The sequence below is a fragment of the Oenanthe melanoleuca genome, chromosome 6 (genome assembly GCF_029582105.1).
Source record: "Oenanthe melanoleuca isolate GR-GAL-2019-014 chromosome 6, OMel1.0, whole genome shotgun sequence".
In the NCBI taxonomy this organism is placed as follows: domain Eukaryota; kingdom Metazoa; phylum Chordata; class Aves; order Passeriformes; family Muscicapidae; genus Oenanthe; species Oenanthe melanoleuca.
Window position 1 is genome coordinate 4,411,446 of NC_079340.1, and position 23,408 is coordinate 4,434,853.

At 40.2% G+C, this 23,408-nt stretch overlaps 1 protein-coding gene across 6 annotated transcripts; it reads left to right on the forward strand.

The window, feature by feature from the left end:
* Nucleotides 1-846: 846 nt before the first annotated feature.
* Nucleotides 847-23,408, forward strand: RUFY2 (RUN and FYVE domain containing 2). Of its 6 annotated transcripts, XM_056495470.1 has the most exons (19): nt 901-952; nt 1,290-1,421; nt 3,140-3,313; nt 3,764-3,881; nt 5,027-5,128; nt 6,168-6,291; nt 7,813-7,874; nt 8,202-8,267; nt 9,765-9,834; nt 11,038-11,139; nt 12,276-12,392; nt 12,851-13,018; nt 14,180-14,277; nt 18,049-18,168; nt 19,932-20,061; nt 20,612-20,706; nt 21,216-21,264; nt 22,165-22,242; nt 23,086-23,408. In XM_056495470.1, exons 3-19 carry the CDS (start codon nt 3,184-3,186, stop codon nt 23,227-23,229), a joined length of 1,773 nt encoding a protein of 590 aa, XP_056351445.1. In that variant the 5' UTR covers nt 901-952; nt 1,290-1,421; nt 3,140-3,183; the 3' UTR covers nt 23,230-23,408. The 6 variants fall into 6 exon arrangements, with proteins under 6 accessions (XP_056351443.1, XP_056351444.1, XP_056351447.1 ...); XM_056495468.1 differs by lacking the exon at nt 1,290-1,421 and having other exon boundaries at nt 847-952; XM_056495469.1 differs by lacking the exon at nt 1,290-1,421 and having other exon boundaries at nt 847-952; nt 9,768-9,834.

Below are 23,408 nucleotides of genomic sequence, written 5' to 3' on the forward strand. Positions count from 1 at the left end.
TTGCTGGATTCCCAGCAATGGAAAAAAAAAAAAAAAAAAAAGGAAGTTGTTTTATGCCAGATTAGCAGGATCAGAGTGTGACTATTTTAGAATTGTTTAATGTTTATATGTATAGGTTCCTTTCTCCTTGTAAGAGGGGAGAATGGTGGATGTAAGAAGTGTCTCTGTCACCATGGGCTGTGTCCTGTCCATCCCTGTGTTCTCCTTGTCCTTTGGTCCTTCCTTGCAGGCCCAGGCAGTGACACCCTTTGTACTATTTTGTGCAGTCTCTTGAAGCTGGGCAAGGTAAAGAAAACCTTTTTATTTTACAGGTTGCTGGTTAACCTTGCCCAAAAAGGTGAGAGGGAAGAATAATTATTAAGCAAAACATATTGTAGTAATTAGGGTGCAGTGAGCATCAACTGAGATCCCATCTGGACGTGACAGAAATGCTTGATGCTAAACAGCTCAGTGTGTTTTGATTCTTTTTGAGCCGGATTCATATTCTAGGGCTTTTAAAAATTAAATCTCCACAAAAAATCAGTTGTTTGTTTGTTTTTTTTTTTTGAATACAGGTTTGGATTCCCAGCATATTACCTTGGAAAGTACTAAACTCACAGATTTTTCTAGGATAATATTAATTAATCTGATACACGTTGTGCAATGCTACAGAATCATTATTCGGAATAAACGCTAGGGATTGAAGCTTTATGTCACGAGAGAAGGGTGGACAAATCTCAACTTTGTGCTGCCTGATTGCGCCTAGCTCCTGTCCGAAGCTTCCCGTGCTGGGGGCTGTCGCGATAGGGGCGGGGGCGCTATCGCGACAGGGCGGCAGGGCCGGGGGCGGGTCCTCCCGCCGGCGGGGGCGCCGCTCGGAGCGGGGCAGGAGGAGCCTGGGCCCGCAGGGAGCGGCTGCGGCTGCGGCGGCCGCTCCGCTCCGCTCGGTTCTGCTGCTCCTCTCCAGCCATGGGTGAGCGGGGCCGCCTGGGCGGGGGCCGGGGAGCGCGGGGGACGCGGGGCCGGGGCTCGGGCCGGGGAGGGAGCGGCACCAGCGGGGCTCGGCGGCTCCTCCAGCCCGGCAGCGATGTCGCCTCCCGGGCCGAGCCTCGGCGCTCGGAGCCGGTGATGCTGGAGAGCCGCAAACAGCGCTTTACGGAGGGCTGCTGATGCGGGGAGGAGAGCCCTGCAGAGCCTGTACAGCAGCAGCTCGGATTCAGGATTTCACACACCATCTTAGATTCTAAATTCTAAAAAAATCACTTATCCTTTTTTTTAATTAATTAATTTATTTTTTTTTAAACACACAGGGTAGACCATACTTTAAAGCAGACCTAAAATGCATTTCGCCCCAGAAGGAACAGACAAGAGGGCTGATGATTAAAAGGACAGCAGACATAGAAGTCTGTCTGAGGAGGATCAGCTCCAGGAGTCAAAATGAGGTCACCTGACAAAGGAATTTTCATGATGCCTTTGGGGGAATAGACAGGATATGTAGCAAGGGAGAGCTACCCACCTGAAGGCTGCATTGAGCAAGGCGTTTCCTCCAGTGACACTTGTATTTAATCCTGTCAGCAGCAATAATAAAATAAAATCAGCAGGATATCTGCTTTGCCAGCAAAGGCTGCTGTTTTTGCAAGCCCCACCTGTCCCAGGCAGGGATGCTGTGCTCCTGGTGGGGCTGCTCAATTCCCAGAGCAGGGAGGAAAGAAGAGACAAAGCAGTGAGCTGTGGCTGCTAACTGGGTACAGTTTGGCCAGAGCTCTGTCTCTCATTATCTGATTGTTTTCTAACATCTTCTGGGGTTTTCTGTTGGAGTTCTGGGTATAAAAGCAGTTTTTAAGGCAGTTGCAGGTGCATAATCTCAGTCATTGTTTTCCCTAGAAAGCAGAGGTAGGTTATGTTTCGTGGCACTAGGCTAGCTGGGTATTTGGCAGGCAACTAGGGAAACAGAATATTAGAGAGTAGTTTTCAGGGTTTCTAGTATCCAATCCCTAAAGTCTGCAGGAAATTAGATAAGTCATTTCATTTCTGTTGAGGAACTGAGAAAATACCCATCTGTTATGATGATTTGGGCTCTTTGTGCTTTCTGATGTGCAAACAGATAGTCTTATACCAATACTCAGATCTGAAAAGGAGCAGGCTCACAACTTTTTTTTATTCAGATGCAAATCTCTCTGGATATTTTGACATCTGTGTCTCAATGCCTTTTAAAAAAAAAAAAAAAAAGTTTTTTTTTTTACTTCACTTACTGGATTTAATTAAACAGTAAATCATCAACTCTTTTGTTTCTTTCCAGGTTACTTTGATGATAGTGAGTAAATAGAGGCTTGTTTTGTCTCTGAGAAAATAGAGTCTGGCCTGAATGTTTGAATTGCTTCATTATAAATGAAAATAAGCTTAAGAATTTCCTGAGCACTCTGTTCTCAGTAGCAGGATTTCTGAAAAGAGGAAACTTGTCCATTCTGTCAGACTAAGATGATTGTAAAAAAACTATGGATTTTTTACTGACTAGGTTTAATCTTCAAATGTATTTTTGCAGGGTACACTTCATAATGTTTACCAAAAACTTCAAGTTAAAGCAAAACCTTTAATTTTTAAGATTTTCTCTGTAGAAAATACTTGGTGGCTAGATGAGAAACTGAATTTTCAATATGTGGTATTTTCCAGAAAATGCTCATGGTTTAGTGGCAGAGACTCTAGAGCCTGTGTGTGTGTCACTGTGCAATAGTGGAAAGTGTTTGTATATAAAAGGTGTGATGTCTGCTTCTGTAGGTATACTGCAATACACCAAATAAACCCACCAATTAATAGGAAGGCTGCTTTGATGCCATGGGAGGGGCACTGGCAGCCATGCAGCAGTTTGGAGTGCAGCAGAGGTGCTGTGTTCAATTGCAGTGACCTGGCTGCTTCTGAGGCAGTGTGGTCTGTAAGAACTGACATTTCCCAGCCTCAGGTTTCCATTCACCTGTTAGAGCACTATGAATGTGTATTGGATGTTTTTCTATGGCATGGTGGTTTCCAGCACCTAAGGGATTTGTTCTGTTGAGTTTTTTAGGGTAAGTTTTTCTTTGAACAAAGTGGACATGAAGCACTTTATTTCCTTGTGTCACTCCTAAAACTTGAATGAACCATAACATTTTTTTCTCTGTTGCCTTAGCTGTAAAGGATCCTACTGCTGTAGAAAGAGCAAATTTACTGAACATGGCTAAACTGAGCATCAAAGGACTCATTGAATCAGCCTTGAGCTTTGGGCGCACTCTGGATTCTGACTACCCACCTTTGCAGCAGTTCTTTGTTGTCATGGAGCACTGCCTGAAGCATGGCCTGAAAGGTCTGGAAATCTGTGCATATTTCTCATCCCAAACATGCCATTTTTCTTCCTTTCTTTCATAATGTTGCATAAGGAATTGAAAAAAAGTATGTAAATGGTCACCTTTTATAATGAATAATGTAATTATTAATTCTTCACCATATATATTTCCACATTTACCAATCTGTCCTTTTGTTCAGCATTTGTTGTAAGTGGTCCAGGGTTTACCAACTGCATGTGGGTATGTGATGCATATTTTTAGCTAGACATCCTTTTTATATTAGTATTTTCTAGCATATCAATTTTATATTCACAGCAAAGTAATTTGGAAGTTGGCTTTGGATACTGGTGAGCTGACCAGTGTCTCAGTGAAGAGTTATCTGAAACTCTGGGCTCAGCAGTCCAGATATTATGAAGGAAGCTACTGCAGTAATTTAAATTAATTCAGTTACTTGGTGTTTCTTTTCATAGTAAGAAAATCCTTTCTAAGTTACAACAAAACCATCTGGGGTCCTCTGGAACTTGTGGAGAAATTATATCCAGAAGCTGAGGAAATAGCAGCAAGTGTCAGAGATTTGCCTGGCCTTAAGTAAGTAGTATTGGTAAAATGCAGCAGGAAAATAAAGGACCTGACTGAGAATCTGCAGGTGTCTCATGATTTCATTTGGCATTAATCAAGCCTTTGAAGAGCTAGCACATGGTGTTGAGGGAGAGCAGAGGTGAATGGGAGGTGGAAAACAACAATGCAGAAAGCTGGTTGTGTATCAGCCACTCTGCAGTCTGGAACTGCAGCAAGCACTAATGAGTGTGGTCACCAAAGGTTGTATCAAACCAAAAGGTGACACACCAAAGAGAAAAGAATTAGGCAGCTTTTGAGAGTCTTGCCTGCACAGTCCTACTCAAATGTGAATTTATTCTCTTCCCATTCCACTGCACTCTGCTTTTGTATTTAGCTTTATAGTTGTCTGTACATGAAATTCCAAAAGGGCTTGGTTACACTGATAGATGTATGGCAGCATAAGGGTTCTCATTTATAACTTTAGATCTTATCTAAAGCATACAGGCATGTAAATTATTATTTACCCTTGTGGCGGGCCAGAGGAAGTAATGACCCTTGCCAAGTGTGATACTCCCTTCGTATCCTGACACAACTTGTGAGGGGTTTTTCTTTTTCCTTTATGTGCTTACCACTTGTAAATATGCAAGCACTAGAAGAGGAAGTTCTAAAAGTCCAGGTGTAATTTGCTGGATAATAGTATTTGCCAGTTACATATGCCTTCATCTTTTTTTTTTTTTTTTGCATTGGCTTCCTAAGATAGCACTGAATTTGTGCACAGTTAAAGGTAGGATTGAGTGTTGGGTAGAGCCAGAGGATTGGGAAGGGAAGCTGCCGTGGTGGCTTGTGATGGGCATTTGGCTTATTTTCTTGCAATTCCCCTCAACTCTTAATAAAAAGGAATCTCAACTGTTTGCAAGCATTTTACTTCAGCAGAAAACAGGACTCCTGTTTTTCCAGGGTCTATTCCCCAGCTCAGCTGAATAGTTGAAAATCTTTCTGTTATCCCAAAACCTGCAGTCAAACCCTAAACATTCTGGCTTTCCAGATGGCAATGCTCAACTAATAATTAAAACCACCCCTTCAGAACCAGCAGTTGCTCCACCAGTGGGCTGATAAGGTGTTAAAGACCATGATTTAATTGAGGTGGGACTGTTGTCTCTGTGCCCTTTGTGCAGGACCCCTCTGGGCCGTGCCCGTGCCTGGTTGCGGTTGGCGCTGATGCAGAAGAAAATGGCCGATTACCTTCGCTGCTTAATTATTCAGAGGGACCTCCTCAGGTAAAATGTTCATTGCATTTTGTTTGCAGGTTGTTTCTAGAGGTTTAGTCTCCTAAAAAAACAATCCTGCCTTTCCCCACTGTGCAGAATAAGCCCCTCATCCCTACCCGTGTGTGGGGTTTGCACTGAGCTGCCATTGAAAGGGGGGCTCTTGCTTGGACTTCGTTTTTTTTTGGCATTGCTCTCTTCTAGTATAACTTCTCCTGCCTGATGGAGTAGTTAAAGCACAAGTGGAGAAAGATACTTCTTATTTCAGTTTTATAAGCTATACATGTTTTTAAGACTGACTTTATGCCTTGATAACACTGGTATATCAGGATGTTGTTGGTGTTCAGTAGCTATGAACTGTCTTTTTCCACTGAAAAGACAGTTTTTTACATAGAATCAAAAATTTTGTTTTAAAAGTGCAAGGAGAAGAAATTACAATCTCTGACAATCTCTGACAATCTCTAGTGAAGTAATTATATTTTAAAAACCTTTTTAGCATTTCAGCCCTTTATGTTTCTGTTCTATCCGTTTAATCTCTTCCTTGGGTCCTTGAATTTCAAGCATGTATTCACTACATTCCAGGCATTTTTTCACAAAAGGTAATTCTTTTGCCATTCTGCTTTTGCACTGCTTGCAGTACTTCTTAACAACTTAATAGTTTCTGACTCAATGTGGCCAAACATCCATTTGTTGCAGTATCCTCTTCAAAACTGGCTAATAGCAGGTGTAGGGAAGAGCCTTCTCTGTTTTTTGTTTTTGTTTTGTTTTCTTTTAAAGTCAAAGTAAATCTTGTCACCCTCCCCACAGTGTCCCAGCCATCTGGAACCTAAGGCAGTATTCTTGTTTTTAATAGCCTCTGAGATAAACCATGCACTTTGAATTTTTAAATATTTAAGAGCTGAAAGCATGGGCAGGCCCAGTTCATCTTTAAGGATGCTCTAGTAAGGATACAATGAGAGAAAATTAAGATGTGTGTGCCACTTATGATTAATTTATTGGATGTATGTGTAATGAATATATCAGTAAGATGCAATTTTCTCCTTGAACACAGTGAGTTTTATGAGTATCATGCACTGATGATGGAGGAAGAAGGAGCAGTTATTGTTGGGCTGTTAGTTGGGCTAAATGTGATTGATGCCAACCTGTGTGTGAAGGGAGAAGACCTGGATTCACAAGTAAGTCCATCCAGGTAAAGGAATGTACATGCAATCCCTGAGAGGTTTCTGTACTTTTGTTTGTGAATTTTGTTCCTTTGGAGTGGTGACTTGTTAGAAATCCTACTAGGGACTGTTCAGGGTGTGATGATCCAGCTCCTGGATCTGTTGCCTTAACCTTAATTATCAGCAGGGTCATACCTTGAAATGGAGATAATGGTCAGAGTTCAAGGGTGAAGTTTTGTGCTTTGTCCTCAGCTGGGAGCAGCTGCAGCAAGGCAGAGTTCTTTCCATCTGACTTGTGTGACCCATGCTTTTCCTCTGTGGGACAAGATCAGTTTATTTATTGTTGTTCTGGAACATCACAGGAATGATGCAGGGACCTGAAACAAACACTTTCTCATAGGAGGGTGACTGCTTTCATTCTGCAAAGCAAGACTTGGAATTCTTCCTGCTTTGAATGGGCTTTGACTTTTAACCCTGATATTTTCCAGGAAAATATTAACAGATTCTGTTCAAAGGCAGATGCACAGGTATTTGTAAATAAATGAAGACTGTGTTCAGCCCTGATTGTTTTTATTCAGCTTCTTTATGGAAAAAAATTGTAGTAGCTTTAGTGGTTATTACTCTATTCATATATTTGATGAAAAAACAGTTCCTCTGGAAAAGAGAAGTTACAGCTAACTGGGTGTGTGGGCTTTTGAATCATGTGGTTAAATTAACTTGTCCTCAGTTATTTGTGCTACTTTCTGTTAGTGTTAGTTTCAGGCACTGATTTTGTGTAGAAGAAGATATCCTATTGACAGGCCTGTGATCCCAGAAAACTTACCAACTTGCTCTTAGTGTTGAGAATTAAGTATGTGTATTACAGACCACAAAATCTGGCTACACCTCTGTTCTCACTGGGTGGCCTTGCTGCATGAGAGAGAAAACTCAATTTGGGAAGGAACTGGTGGCTGTGCAGACCAGCTTCTGATTGCAGTGTGTCCAAATTTGTTTGTGAAATGTCCAGAATAATTCTGTTTGTGAAAAGTAGTATAAAGAAGGCATCTTCTCAGAGAAGCCAGAAGCAGCAGGTTTTATTGAGCAGAAAGGCAAACTTCTGAACCTTGATGGAAGTCACAGCCAGGGGCATACTTTTGGTATGTTAAAAAAATGCTGCTCAGTGTTTATGAAATGTGTTTATGTAGCCATTGTGAATTGAAGTCAAGTAACTTTCATAGATAGAACATTTTACCTTATTTATTAGAGATGGTGTTTTGCTTGAATAGGAAAAACATGTTTTTAAAAAGTTGTTGGAGAAGAAAAGACATGGACAAAACAAACAGGATCCTGACAGGAGAGTATTGCATAAACCAAGTAAATATTAAACTGAGTAAAACCTTGTTTAAAGTGTTGTAGTTCAGGTTTTTCAGCTTCTGGTTGAAAATGGATGAATTTTAAAAATGCTGTAACTGAGGTTTTATCAATTTAAATACAAGGCTTTAAATATCAACAGCACTTATTTGTATGATATGAAACTGTACCTTTGCTTTCCCCTAGGTGGGGGTGATCGATTTCTCTGTGTATTTGAAGAGTGATGATGACATTGGGGGTAAAGAAAGGTATGTCCTCACAAAATACCTCCTATTTTGCATGTTAACAAACAATTTCTTGGCTGGGGCCTGTTCTTTTAGAAAAAACTCAGGTTTCCTAAAGATGAAATTTTCTGTTCCTGAGAAAAATGCCCCAGTTATTCTGTTTTATTTGTTAGCTGGAAAAATACTGGATAGAACAACACATGTTTGTTACCTTCACGAGTGTGAGATGAAATTGTTTCCTTTCTTTTAAAAAACACAATTAAGAGGGACATTTGCATATGGTAAATATGTATACTTTCAGTCCCTGGTTTAGTACATACTTTTGTTAATTTTATTTTGTGCTTGCTTTAGAGATGTACAGATTGCTGCAATATTGGACCAAAAGAATTATGTTGAGGAGCTAAACAGGCAACTGAAGTAAGTATTACTTTGAAGTGTGGGTGTCAGGCCAGGCTTACAGGTAAATGCCTTTTGTACTACAGCTTTGTGAGAAAACTCCAGAGAAAGAGCTGCAAATTCTCCATGTTTAGGCTGAAGATTTAGTGAAGTAGGAAGAGACATTCTCCTGGAGAGCTCAGTGTCACTTTTCATGCTTTTGGACAGTCAAAATCTTTATTCTTCAAAGAAACACAAAACCAACAGGCCAGATGTGTGAAGGTCCTTATGGTTCATAACTTCACAGGAATGAAAAGCTTGGTCTGGATTCTGTGTTCTATTTAACAGTTCGTCAAAAGTGGTTTTGAGTGTTCTGGTGAATCCATATGTTTTTATTTCTTTGCCTTTCAGAATATTTTAGTTTGTAGCTTTAATGCCTAGGACTGAAACTGAATAAACTCACTGCTTGCTAGATTGAGGTTCCTGTAGAAGCAATTCTCAGGAAAGCAGCATTTTCCCCTTAATTTGCTGGATGGAACAAACCTAGTCTACCACTGTGTTTGTTACTGTGAAAATAGAAGAACAGTGATTTAAATTCTCTGAGGAGTATTTTACAAAATTAAACAGTCTGAGGAACTGAAATGGTAAAAAAACCACAACAAACTAAAAACAAACAACAAAAAGAGGAGAAAGGAGCTATCACAACTGAGAGCAGTGGTGTTTGTGCAATGTCATTATCCAGGTGAGCCTCTGTGTGTTCTTGTACACTGGTTTATGCATAGAATTTCCTGCCAGATCAGGGATTCAGCGACTCTTCTATTTCAGTTCAGCTGTTTGTGTTTAGACATCCTAAATTGCATTAATCTCTCTGCCCTGCTGTTCCTAATGAACTGGCAACTTCCTAGGACACCACAGAGAAATATGTGAAAAAGTAGATGGTGTTACAGAATAGGTTTTGTGCTTCCCTGTGTGTGAAGTGCAGCCTGGAAAAAAGGTTCTTCCTGCAGAAATAGGCAATCAGGTTATGGAAAAGGCCTGGATGTAGTTTGATACTATAAAAAGCAACAGAGTAATAAAAGGCAGTAAAACTATGTTGAGACTCCTAAATGAAGTCAAGAAGCATTGAGAAAGAGAGGACCTAAGGACAAATCTCAAAAAAATGCAGAGAAGCAAATGATTTTACAAAAGAAATGTGTTTTGGAGGAAGAGAATCTGGAGAATGGTTTTGTTCTGTAGGGGGACCTCATTTACCTTTTGGATGCAAATATAGTTGTGAGGATAAAGGAAAGGGAGAGTGCATAAGAAGTTATAGCTAACCAAGGAGTTTAAGTGACAGAGGTGACATTGGGGACTGGAAAGAAGTATATAAACATCCAACAAAGGAGAGTAATTTTCTTATATTTAGGAAAACCTCCAATAATGGGAACAGGCCTCACAGCTCTTAACCATTAATCACTGCACCTTGCATTAAAGCTTTTGAGCTTCGTTGAATGAGTTTTGATGTAATCTTGAATATCATTGTTTCTTTTTCCCTTTCAGTAGCACAGTTAGCAGTCTACATGCAAGAGTTGACTCACTGGAGAAATCAAACACTAAACTGATTGAGGAGGTACGTTTTAGTTTTAGTAATGTGTAGCATATTATTTTCCCTGAAGGACTGTTTTTCTGAATATGCTTACATTATTTTAAGCTATGGAAGTTCTGTGTAATATATTCAGATACCTTAATTTTGGCCTGAAGAATAGGGGCAGCAGCTGCAGGGATTTGAAGTCAGCTTGCCAGGTAGCCTCTAGCATCAGTGCATTAATTCCCTAGAACACTGCAATTTCCAACTTTGGACAAAATGAGAAGAGAATCGTTTCTTAGTGCCAGCTGTCAGTCTGATTTGTGCAGATGACTGGTCTAGAATGGATGGCACCAGTTGCTACAAAGAGACAGAAAGTAGTTCACCAAACTGTTTCTGTTCCATTTCTCAGCTTTAGCCAAAGGATTGTTTTTGCTTGTTTCCTGGATGCCTGTATACAGCTTTTAGGCTTGTCTGGTTCTGGGTTTGTGTTCAGAGTCTATATTTCTGGTTATCTTTGGTGCTTGACTAGTTTCCAATATTTTTAGCTTTATGAGAGAGAGCACCTTTTTTAGTTAATGAAGTGAAAAATTGAAAACTCTAAATTCAGCTGCTGAAGGGACAGCTAGCTCACTCTGGGAATAATGTATCCAGACAGAGTGAAAACATCTTTTCTGAGTGTTAATTCTGGGTATTCTGGTTCCTTTATAAACCTTCAGCCCAGCTGTCCACCTGGATTGATCCTTTGGCTTATAATTCTGACATTAAGCTATATACTGTAGGCCCCAATTATAAAGTGTCATCTTTTGTAAATATTTTTGTTTTCCATATGGGGGAGGCTTTCTTATGTAAGCTGCTCCATATGATATATTGAAATGCCAAAAAAGAAAATGAAATCTGGATGAACTTGAAGCCAAGTAGAAAGAAAAGGTTGAGGATGAGGAAAGAGAATTGAGGGTCTTTAAGTCATAATGTATGTTTAATTCATAATGGAGCAATGAAAAGAAAGCACCTTCTTAACCAGACCTGAAACAGTGAAGTGTCCTGAGCATGCTGCTGCTGTGTAATGAAAGTGACTCATTATTAAAACCAGGAGCTTCATGCTTTCTTTAAAAACAACTAATCCTGTGTTTGGCAGACAGGGAGAACAAAGCAGAGAATGTCTTGGTCTTGCATTAATCAGAACGTTTTTTCCTTCATTTCTACTCACAAAAATGGTCACAGTGCTTTTCTTCTGTTGTTTTTCAGTTAGCAATAGCAAAAAACAATATAATTAAACTTCAGGAAGAAAACCATCAATTGAGGAGTGAAAATACTCTGATTTTAATGAAAACACAACATCATCTAGAGGTATGTTAGTTTTCTCACTTGTAATATTGTAAAATAATGGTTCAAAAGTTTGTAAGTAAGCTTAGCTAGTCCAAATGTGAAAATAAATTTTATAAGGGACTTATTAAAGGGTTTATTAGATCTGTGGAGCTTTCTAATGGCATAAGTAAATTAAAATTCTGGGGCACTGGATTGTTTTACAGCCATGTGCATGTGCAGTGTATTGAAGCCTGTCCTGGTTTGAAGGACAGGTGTCTGCCAGTAAAGGCAGAAGCTTCTCTTTGAAATGGAGAATGTAAATCCCCTCCCTCCAAATTATTATAAATTTGAAATTAAGGGGCTCTCAGGCAAAGATATGGGAATTAGGAATAATAGGTCTTTACTAGGAAAGTTAAAATAGAAATACAGTATTACAAAGAACAATCCCAAAACCCTGCCAGAGTCAGAATCCAACCTGACACCCATCAGTCACTCAGGGTGTTGGCAGCAGTCCCATTCAATGGTGGCTGCATCCTCCTGCAGGGGCAGATGTGGTTCAGCTGGAGCAGTGCTCCTGGAGAAGGTGCAGTTTTCCTCTGAAGGTCCAGGGATGATGTGGAAAGGTCTGGTTTTCCTCTGGAATCCAGTGGAAAGGGAATCCAGTGGAAAGATGGATAACTTGCTGTCCAAAATCTCAGTTTTTATCTGGGTAGGAAAGGCTTGGCTCCTCCCCTGGCTGGAGCATCTCCAGTGGGATGATGGAATTTTATCAGTCATGCAGTGGGACTGAATGGGCCAGCAGCAGATGATATCTTCCTGGAGGGAGGATGGGCTGTGGGAAAGATAAAGATGATTGCCCCAGCTGGTTTAAAGATGGCCCATGAGCAGATAATATGTGCCAGGAGATAAGGGTCACTGCCCCACCTGGCTTCAGCAGATGGTGATAGAATACACATTTCTGGCCACATCAACCCAACACAAAATTACACCAAAGGAGGACAGCACTGCAGTACAGATGTTCCTTTTGCTGGTTTTACTCAGTTCTCATTATCTAATGAGCAGAGTCAGCTCTTCCCGTGTTTATCCTGTGCTTGGAGGACGTTTTTGTAGGTTTTTCTCCATATTCCCTGAGTGTTAAATTCCTGCCATTAAACTGCAGAAGCTCTGTGTGTTTGCAGGCAACTAAGGTGGATGTGGAGGCAGAGCTGCAGACATACAAGCACTCGAGGCAGGGCTTGGACGAGATGTACAACGAGGCTCGCAGGCAGCTCCGGGAGGAGGCACAGCTGCGCCAGGTGAGCTCCCTGCCATGCTCAACACTCACTGTAGGATTCTTTGTTTTACACAGCATCAATGTTTCTATAGTAATATTGCTGGATAACCCTAAGAAAACAATCAGTTTATTCTTTGATAAATTTTCAGGTAAGGTTTTAGCAATACTCTCGATTCTAAATCTTTCCTGTGAAAATACAAATATTTCCGTTCTATTTTTGTAATTAATACTTTGGCAACTCTGTACAACATTGGCAGGATAGTGTCTTATAATGTGAGTTGTCTTCTCCCAAAGTTAAAATTCCCCATTGGTCAGTTAGTATATGAGTGCAACATTTATGGATAATTTGCAAAGGTGAAGAGAGGCAGAATTTCTTAAGTGGTAAAACAGGTAGTGCTGCAGCTCTATTAGAGTTTCAAACCAGGAAAAAAAAATCCAGAACTATTTAAATTTGTGTTGCATTGTGCTTGTGCTTTATAGGATATGGAGAATGAGCTGGTGGTTCAAGTCAGCATGAAACATGAGATAGAGCTTGCCATGAAGCTGCTGGAGAAGGATATCCATGAGAAGCAGGACACCCTCATCGGCCTGCGGCAGCAGCTTGATGAAGTAAAAGCAATTAACGTGGAAATGTACCAAAAGCTACAGGTAAAGGGACAATTAAACTCCTGAAAGGATCACAGAGACACAAATGCATTCTTACCATTCTGGTCAGCTGAATGCTGCTGTTCCCTAGAGTTTTGGTTTCTTTGTATTCTTAGGTCAGCTTGACATTTTGGAACATTACCTATGTAAACATGCTTTCTTACAAAGAAGTTCTTAAGGCAGTCACTTACTGGGTTTAGAGAAGAAAAGAGCATGAGGATAAGATCATGGTCTAATAATATCCCATGTGAAATAGAGAGAGTAATAATGTACTGTAACAAGGACATTTTTTTGGCCTGCATTGTATAAAAAAACCAGAAGATTGTAGGCACATTGTGAGGAGTTGAAGAGAAGCCCTGACTTTCCTAAGTAGGGAAAGTAAGACAAGAATATGTTAAATGGAAAAAGCTTATTACAGTTTTGGGTTTAATTTTAAATCTGGTAACAAATTAGGAAAATTTCTTAACTATGAAATGCCTTTTTTTGGAAAATATGGATCTCAGGGACCCCAAATGCAATCAACAGATGACCAAATACCAGCAAATTATTTATGCAAAACACGAATTTGATTTAGGGAATAAATTGTGAAAACCAGCACAACAAACCAGTCAAATCTATAGCAGAATGAGAAGGAAAAAAATCAGGATGCTGCAGAGAGATAACTGAAGTGATGGACAAAGGATTCTACTTTCCCATCTGCAAATGTGAGGAAACTGGACCAGAGGATGAGAAATACAAGTAGAGCTGGAGGGGAAAATAAGAGAATGTTCTCCAGTGTTAGGATATGGGGGGGTTGATTTATAGGAGAACCTTGGTGATTTTCTGGACTGAGCTCTTTGCTCTTCACTGGTAGGGTTCTAATGGGCTGCTTGGTCAGTGAATTTGACTTCTAAAAGTGATTAACTAAGGAAGGAAACCAAAGGGGAATATTTATACTTACTAAATATTAAACAGCATCTATACTTGCAGTGTATGAAACTGCAAATTTTCTAGGCATGAGATTTTTAGATACTGTCCTTAAGGGTTTTTAGAAGGCAATCCTTTAAGAGAATCAAAACTTGAAGCCATTTTTACAATTTGCCCTTTCAGCTACTGAAGAAAAAAGCCCTACCAGGTAATGGTGCCATGATACCAATTTCAGTTTGAACCTCTTTTGTAACACAGGTTTCTGAAGATGCTATGAAAGAAAAGAATGAAATAATTAGTCGATTAGAGGATAAGACCAATCAAATTAATGCAACTATGAAACAACTAGAACAAAGGTACAGCCCCATCTTTGTTTCTCTTCATTCACAACTCCACCCCCTTACATCTTACTGCATTCCTACAGTTGCCATTGAAATGTAATTTTCAACTAGAACATTTAAACCAAACCTTCCTGAAGCTTCTAATTAGTGCTTTGCTGTTGGACTGTTGTTTTCTGTTTGACAAACACACTCAATTTAAATACAAACTTAACCTTTCCGTTTTCTTCCTCTGCCCTCTTTCTTCTGGTCCTAGGTTTTTATGCTGATATCAAAAGTTGCTCTTTCAGTTGTTTCAAAGCTCTGATTCCTTATTGCCTACTTTTTTTTTCCCTACCTGAATGAAATGCAATAGAAACTGAAGCATTAATCTTGCTTATACTTAAGCATATGCTTAATATAAACATTAATGCCTTCAAGGATCACTGGTTGTTTGCTGGAGCTGTTACAATTGTTGTCCATTGTTTTGGAAGTGCCATTATTTTCAATGACTTAAATGATTTTTCACACTGAAAGGTTGAAAAGTGAAAGACTAAAATTCCAGAATATAAATTTACATGATGGTTAGACTGCATGTACTGCATAATATTAAGATGTGATTCACATGTTTTAATCTAGTGGCCTGATATTGACCTTTCTAATTGTAAAATATAACATATCCATAAGCCCTGTCATGTTGGTGTTTGACATGTCTTTTTTTTCATTTAAATCTGATTATGAAAAACATGCTTATGTATTAAAAAAATTAGTGACATGAATATTCTTTTATTGACATCCTTTTTTCCTCTTTTTTCTTTTTCTTTTTATCCTTTTATCCCAATTTTTGTTTTTTACCATTTTGCTGCCTTCATCTGTCTTTGATTTTTGTCCACTGCATTCATGAAGTGATAAAGATCTGTTAACTCAAACTAGGACTATTGCAATGTCATTCGTCAAATGTGCCAGCAATGAGGCTCAGCACCAGTATAAACTTGTCAAGGACATATCATTCTGAAAGCTCCTCCAGATCTCTTGTGTTGAAATCATTGCTGATAAAACAGGACCTCAGAGTTGTCCAGTTAAAATTTGAAAGTGGTATTAGAAATCCTGCACTGTACCTGATCGTAGCTGGGTTCTGGTTTTGTTTTCTGAAAGAACGTCATCTCCGATCTCACTTTACCGCTCCTAAAAAAAAAAAAAAAAAAAAGGAAAAAAAGTAAATTACTGCACTATTATTAAGCAGATGTAAGCTAGTTTTCTAATGCTATTGAATCACTTTATTTTAAGAGGTTAGGTGTCTTTACTTTGACTGTACAATTTTATGACACTTGTTTCTAATTAGCAATTTTTCCAGCTCTTTGGTACTAAGAGATTTAAAAAGGAGCCCCACTGGCTAATACTTCCTTCTCCCCTGCTTACTCCTTTCACTTTTAGGCTGTATTTGTCCCAAAAGCACACTCTCTCTGTTGGGCTCTGTGGTTGTAACTAGCACTGTTTCCTTGAGCACCGTGGCAGGATTGGAGGGAGGGGGCTGAGCTCTCTCAGCAGGATGGATGCAGGAAAAGAGGGTGGTGCCAACATCCCTGCTCTGAGTAAAGGAGTGCAGCAAAGGAGTGGCAGCCTTTGGACAGCTAAAGCACAGCTCCACCTCCCTGATGGAGGAGGACACTCTTGTGGAACAGAGATGTGTTTGGAGCCTGGTTGGTGAGGGATTCCAGAGCCAGAGTGCTGCAGCAAATTCTGTAGCTGTGCCTCCTGCCTTGCACAGCTCCCCTGGGAAGGAGAGCAGTGAGCAGGATTTACAACTGGGGCCCAGATCCTGGACCTGCCTAACCTGTTTGTCAACTGAGGATCTTGCCTGGCTGTGTCTGCACTGAGATCAACACCTGTGGTTGTGCCCAAACCCTTTTCCCTCTCTCCACCCATCATTAGGCAGCCTTTACAGCTCCTATTTCTGCTGTGAGCAGCTGCTTGCCTGCACTGCAGAAAGAAAAGTTTAGGCTGCTGACTGCCCTTAATCAACTCCCTGATGTTTGCTCTGAATTTGTAGTGGAAGTTGTCTGGGAAAATGGTCTTGGAGTTTTGCAGCAGAAGGGGATGTGTTTGGAAAAGTGGGGACAGGATGCAGTAATACAGAAAGGGTTTCTAGTGCATGGTTATGTATTGGCTTATTCCTTGGTTTGAAGGCAGAAAGAGCCTTTAACACGAGCTGGCCACTGAGAAATAACTTGTCTTCCATCTTCAAAGAAAACCCAAACCAGGAATACTGAATAGAACAGCAGGGTGACCATGGCAGAAATGGGAGCCTTATCCACCTCACTGTCATCTATGCAAACAAGTATCTGCCCCAGCATCACCTGAATGCCAGATCCAGCTGCAATTTGCAGCCAGCCCAGCCTCTGCCTGGGTTTCAGCAGTGCAGCCAGCCCTGCTGCTGGGCTGGGATGATGCTGCAGCCTCTGGGGAGCAAGCTCCCTTTCTGCCTTGCTCATGGAAACAGTTCTGCAGTTGATTTTGTGGTTTAGGGAAGGGTTTAATGTGCTTTTGGTGTTGATGTCATGTGTAGCTTCAGTCAGCTTCTGCATGGGGAGGGACCTACTTTTTCCCAATATTCTCCCTCCCATGGCTTGGCCCTGTGTGCATCTAGCATTGCAAATGTGGCTGGGAGCATTCTTCAGGCCTTGGGGTAGCTGAGTGAGATAGTGCACCTAGTTTAATTCCAGCCTTGCTCACTTGTTTGCTGGCAGCTTTTGGGAAGTCCCTCTGGTGCAACTCCATCAGCAGAAGCACAAATGCAGTCATACTGCTGACACATCTTCTTTTTAGCTGACACTGGGGGCTGGGAGCAGCTCTGTGCTCAGTGAGCTGCTGGGAAGTGACAAATTCACCATCTCACTGATGTCTCCTACCACTGAGAGGCCCTTGAGACAGTTTTGCAGAACACAGTGCACCAGGTGGGGACATTGACTGGGGTTTTACAGGCTCTTGTATTCCCCATGACATAGCACAAGTGCCCTTCTAGCACGTTTACTTTTGTTACAAAGCATCCACCAGAGAGGAACCACAGTGAGCTAATTCACTCCAAGGGGAGAGTCAACTGAACAAACCTGGAACTCAGAAAGAAAAGTATATCAAATAACAATCCCTCATTTCTTGATTAATCATTTTGATTTGTCTATAGTATGGAGCTATTTTAACCAGTGTAAGAATGCATTATTTTTAATACAGACTATTTAAATTAATTATGATGTAGTTGAGGTAGTTCTGTAAATGTAGTGGGACCTGTCAGGGTGTATTTGTTGTATTAGGCTAGTCAAGTTTTTTGCTGTCTGATTGCAGTGCTCTGTATGCAACCTTATGCCTCAGTTGTTTTGAGCTGCTTTTGCACAACACATGCTCTGCCCTGTCTTGATGGGTGATTAGTGCAAGCCAAGTACTTTTACAGAAATTACTTGGGGCAAGAAGAAGCTTCAGAAATAGCACATGAGCATTTGCTAAAGGAACAAGAAAAGCATCAAGTTAAATGCTTTGATTCTAAAATATGTATCATACTTTGGCACCTGTTATTCATGAACATAAAATAAAACAATTATTACTTACAGTGATTATTCTCTTACTGTATGCAAAACCCAGGAGCTAAGTTCTCTAGGCATTGTATGGATTTCTCGTTTGAGTTTGTGAGTTTCCCCCAAACTTTGTTTTTATTTAGAAATGTTTCTATTTCCCCATTTTTCTTTTATTTGTCTTCTTCACCCTCTACACCCTAGTTCTAGCTTCAGTTTTACCCAAAGTTGATTTGAATTACACCAGATTGCAGCAAGCAGAGAAGGCTCAAATGGAGGCTGAGGCTGAGGATGAGAAACTTAAACAGGAATATGTGAATAAATCTGAAAGCCTGCAGAATGAATTCTCCCAGAAGGAGAAACAGCTGTGAGTATTTCTTTCCTGTTTGGAAAAATGCATGGCAGTAAACATTCTACATTGCAACATGTCCTCTGTCCCAATACAGGCTGCTTGTTGTTGAATGGTTTTGAACAGAATGTAAATACTGAAGATATTTGTGTCAGGTACTGGCAAGGCAGAAGAAAATATGTCATTCCAAGGAAGCCAAGCTGCCTTTGGGTGCCTCTGAAATGACAAACAGCTTGAAAGGAAGGGGAAGAACAGCATTATTTCTTGGCTGAAAGTGCCAACTTAATTCAGGAAGAAATTATCCTGAGTGGGGTAAAATATGTAGTGGAGCAGTGGTAAAACACACTTTTAACAAAGCCCACAAGTATGGAATAGTGTAGACTTAACCAGAAGTGGCACAACAGTAGTTTGATCAATCCAGCTTAAGGATGAGGTAGAAGTGGTTCAACTGCACAGGAAATAAAAAGTCAAAATCCAGTGGAGTCATCAAAATTAAAAGCTAATGTACAAGCCAACCTTCTAGTCTTTCTCCTGTTACATCCTTCAGTGCTAATTTAAATCACTGTGTAATGTTAGAAGCTCCCTGTAAGAACAGGTGTTTTCCGTCTTTGGGAAGATAAAACATCAGCTATTTAAGTGAATATTTGGCACAAAGACTGGGGCTTAAAAATCAGTGATTTCAAATCCAGTTATGAGCCCTCCCCTGCCTCTCTCAAAACTCTGAATGTCAATCCACTTGTTCAACTGTCATGACAAATGTTCACTTTGCTACCACAGTCACCTCTGCAGATTTGGGCAAAAGAACAGTTCAGACCCCAGCCTTAGAATTCTGCAATACTGAAACCTCCAGGTCATGTTCACTTCTTTTCCAGCCAGATGCTGAGGTAGTGTCCCAAAATGTAAGTCTTTCCTTTAAAAGTGGGTTTGGTTTTAAAACAGGAAAATTCATGTGGATGTAGGTTTCCCGTCAAAAGACCTTGCATGAATACTCTCAGATTTTTTTTCTCTTCTCCTGTGTTGGCACAGTTTAGATTTAGGAAGTTGAACAGTGTGCTTCCACCCTTTGGTTTTTCCATAACATCCTAAACACCAACTCTTCCTTGAAACCAGTTGTAAAATTCCAGCTAGAATGGGACTTCTATTAGAGTAGCCCTAATTCCTTTAACTGAATTCAGTTAAGCCAATGGAATCTACATCCCTCTTTATCCTGAACCTCAGCTGTGGAGAGAACTCAATAAAAATAGTAATTTAAATTCCTTCCTCCTTTATTTTCAGTTCTGTTCAAAATGCCATAAACCTTAGTCTAAAATAGAAGAGTCACATCTAAGGGTGTAAAATTAAATAACTTTTATGGTGTCAGAGACACCTGCAATGACTGTCTGCATCACCTATGACACTGTGGCTGGTTGGTTTGGTTTATTTTAGAAACAAGCTGGATAAAGTTAAGGGGCTTTGCCTTGTGCATGTTTTAAAAATATTTTAGAGTTTTGTGGTTAGTCTCTTACTCATTTGTTTCAAAGGTCAGCTCTTCAAAATTATGCCATAGTCCTGGTCCTTTAAATAAACTTTCTTTGAATAGCATTTTCTAAGTGACAGTGCTTTGTTTATGACACTGATACCTAAGATATCATCATATTGACACATTATTTTCTGGTTTAGAAAACGTGTAAATTAATAGTTTATTATGGTAATAATCTGTTTCACCCAGAAACAAACTCAGTTTTGTTTTTAAAAATGAGACACTGTGCACAGTGATTTTTGTTGTGTTTTCCCTGTTCCAGGCTTCAGCTGGAAACAGATCTGAAGATAGAAAAAGAGTGGCGGCAAACCCTAGAGGATGATCTTCAAAAGGAAAAGGAAACTGTGTCTCATCTGAGAACAGAGACCCAGGAAATAGTTAACCTTAAGAAAGTAAATTCTGCAGCAAATTTTGACTAGTAATTTTGAAATTGATTGCAAAGTTAGTTATGGGTTTAGACTTTAGGTATTTTAAAGAATTTCTGCAAATAGATAAGAAAGATGAAACAGAATTGAAGGGAAAAATGGGCTTTTTAGCCCCCATTTAGTCCTCAGATCAGAACTCTGTCCTGTGGATAAGGAAAAATGAAATCCTTGTTTTCCCTTCTCAGCTGTGTTGAAGGCTCTGTCTTCTCACTTTGCCCATGGCTCTCTGGTGCTCTCGGGCTCTCCAGTCAATCAGAATTTCTTTTCTCCCTGGAGTGGGCTACAGAAGCAGAAATGTTCCTTTCTTTGTCTCTTGGGGTCCAGGAGAATTTAATCCTGAGCAGTTACTGTTCAGGTTGGATTTGGAGGGAGTGTGAGGGGTCACTCATGCACTTGGTTTTCTCAGCAAGATCAGCTTCAGTAGGAGCAGCTTTCTAGGCAGTAGGGAAGCACAGTTTGAGAATAATCTGGTTTCTTATTGTTTTGTTTGTTTTGTTTTGTTTTGTTTTGTTTTAAGGAGTTCCTTAAAGTTCAGGAGAAGAACAAGCAACTGAAAAGCATTTGTGAGGACCAAGAAGCTGCTCTCCAAGAACTGGCATCCAAGCTGAGCGAGTAATTTCATTATTCACTATGATCTGTACATATTATTTCTGTCATATACACTTGAATTAAGAAAAATAGTGGGACGATGGTAATGCATATTAGACAGTATATGACAATATTATTATTATTTTGGTAACTAACCAGTTACCAGAAGTCAGTGTGTCTTAGGTCAAGCCTAAGTCTGCCCAGTCTGCAGAGGTTGGAAGGGGTCACCTGGCCAGCAGCACCCTCTTTATTGTGCTGAAGCTTCATTTAGTGATCTGTCTTCTCACAGTAGTTTTGCTGTGATTTATGTGGCCTTTGATGCCCTGTAGAATATCTTTGTGTGTGTCTCCTGTGACTCAGTTCTCAGTGGGTTGGCACTGGAGGCTGCTTCCTCTAAAATGACATAATGTAGTCTTGTACTCTTGCTCACAGGACTTGGCTTAAAAATTTTTAAGTACCTAAGCCAGCTTTTTGAGTTGTTAGAGCATAACTGACCATGCAGAAGTTTGAAGTAGCATTATCTTATTCTTTAGATCAAAGCTGAAAATAGAAGATATAAAGGAAGCAAACAAGGCGCTGCAGGTCAGTAGCATTTTCAGAAATTTATTTTAAACTGTTCTTTTTGAAATCTTTCATAAACATGAGAAGACTTCTCTCCAACAGCAGCTACTCCAGAGAGACTCACTGTATGATTTCCTCCAGTGGGAGAGAGCCACAGACTCCCTGTAACCCCCTGGAAAAAATCAATTTGCTTTTGGTTTTCCTTGTTTGATGCACAGCTGTGCATTTTGGCCCTTTTCTTGCAAGGTACACACCCTTCTATAATTTACAGAGGGTACCTGGGACAGGATGTGAAGCCAGCTGAGCTTCAACTGCATAGTACTTCTCAGTGATCAATGAATACTTGATCATCCTAGGAAATAAGTAAACTTGTAGCACAAAAACTGATAAAATAAGATGTGTAATGTCAGCAGGTTTGGGACTTTCTTAAGGACAGCAGGGAGCACTTGAGAGCAGAGATTTTGTCTGCACATGTCTGATCATACTGGCACAGTAGTGCAGTCCAGGTGAAAGTGTCTCAAATGGCTGAGCAGACTTCTGGGTTTATTAAGTGGTTTGAACAGAAGGAAATGGGCAGTTCCTGACACTGTCCTGGTTTTTTAGGCTTCCCTGCATCTTGAGGACTGTGATGAGCAGGGACATCAGCTTCACTGTGAGGCTCAGATCCTTTCTGCTCTTACAGCTGAGCCACTGCCCAGCTTTACCCCCTGGAGCATGTTCTCTCTGCACCTATGCTCTGTGTTGTCCCCTGAGGTTTTGCAGTGTTTTGGAGCAGTCCTGTGCTGCTTTGGAGTCTTTGTGACATTACACTGGTCCCAGGACATTCAGGCAGTGAATGTTCTGCTCTTGATTTGGCTTGTCCCTGGAGCCCAAAGTTTAACTTCATCACATACATATAATTATGATAATTTTTTTCTTCAGGGCCAGGTTTGGTTGAAGGACAAAGAGGCCACTCATTGCAAGCTCTGTGAAAAGGAATTTTCACTTTCCAAAAGGAAGGTAAAACGTTAACAAGATTTCTCTCAACTTGTTTACAAGTGTTATGTAATTATTATTATAAGTGTGATGTAATTATCAATTATCTTTAAGGTGTGGCATGAGATGTCAATGATCAGGTGAAGGCAGAGTTATTTTTGAAATATTTTTCCAGTTCTATGATACATACAATGCAGCTGGGCCCTAATTTCAAAAGAAACAGTGCTGTGGTGAAGTTTCACAAAGCAACCTAGTTAAAAATTATCTAACTTCTTTGTGGAATTGTTATCTCAAACTCTTATCAGCTCTGGCTAGAATTTGACATGTGTAGAAGTCTTTTTATGGCATTTCTTATATACTAGAGTAAGAAAATACGAGTTTATTGTCATTTTAAAACAACATGTGACATTAATTTCTGTGCTTTATTAATGTGTGCAGGAAGTTTTCTTTACCTTTTTATGTTAATCTCAGTTAGCTACCTGGCAGAAGCACCCGCTGTTTCAGCTATCATTGCTCATGCTGCATTTTTCTATAGCAGAATGCATTTTTAATCCAGGGTTCGAATGAAATCTTCAAAGACTATATATATATATATATATACACATATATACACACACACATAAATGTCTGGAGAGATCATGTATCTGCCTGTGGTGCAATCCTAGACAAACATCATTTGTGTAGGGTTGCATCATGGTTTGGGGTGTAGATAAATTATCTTTTGCAAACTGACTCCATGCTCAGAACCAAGAAGTGAAAGGAATTCTGTTTTGGATTGCTCTGTGTGTATTGTTTGCAATTGGTATGCAATTACCAGGTACATTTCCTTTGTAAATTTAATTTTTTCATCTTCTGCCCATGGTTTAGCATCACTGTAGGAACTGTGGGGAGATCTTCTGCAATGCCTGTTCTGACAATGAGCTGCCCCTGCCCTCTTCACCAAAGCCTGTCCGGGTCTGTGACTCCTGCCATGCAATACTTATACAGAGGTGCTCTTCCAATGTGCCATAAGATATTCATTAATTCTGGTGTTTAGCTCATCCTGTACAAACCACAAGACCAACTACAGAATGTACAGCAGTTAATTCCAGGTAAGCAGTGTAGAGTTGCAGTTTCAAGGTTCTGTGGACAAGTTACTTCTCTGCTTCCTCTTGAAACAAGAGAAGACGATGGGACCCAAATCGAAAAAG

What these genes read in the sequence shown, in the direction of transcription:
- RUFY2 (XM_056495468.1), top strand. An exon ending in ACACTAAACTGATTGAGGAG is followed by an intron (nt 9,835 to 11,037) that starts GTACGTTTTAGT and finishes GTTGTTTTTCAG; the next exon opens with TTAGCAATAGCAAAAAACAA. An exon ending in AAATGTACCAAAAGCTACAG is followed by an intron (nt 13,019 to 14,179) that starts GTAAAGGGACAA and finishes TTTGTAACACAG; the next exon opens with GTTTCTGAAGATGCTATGAA.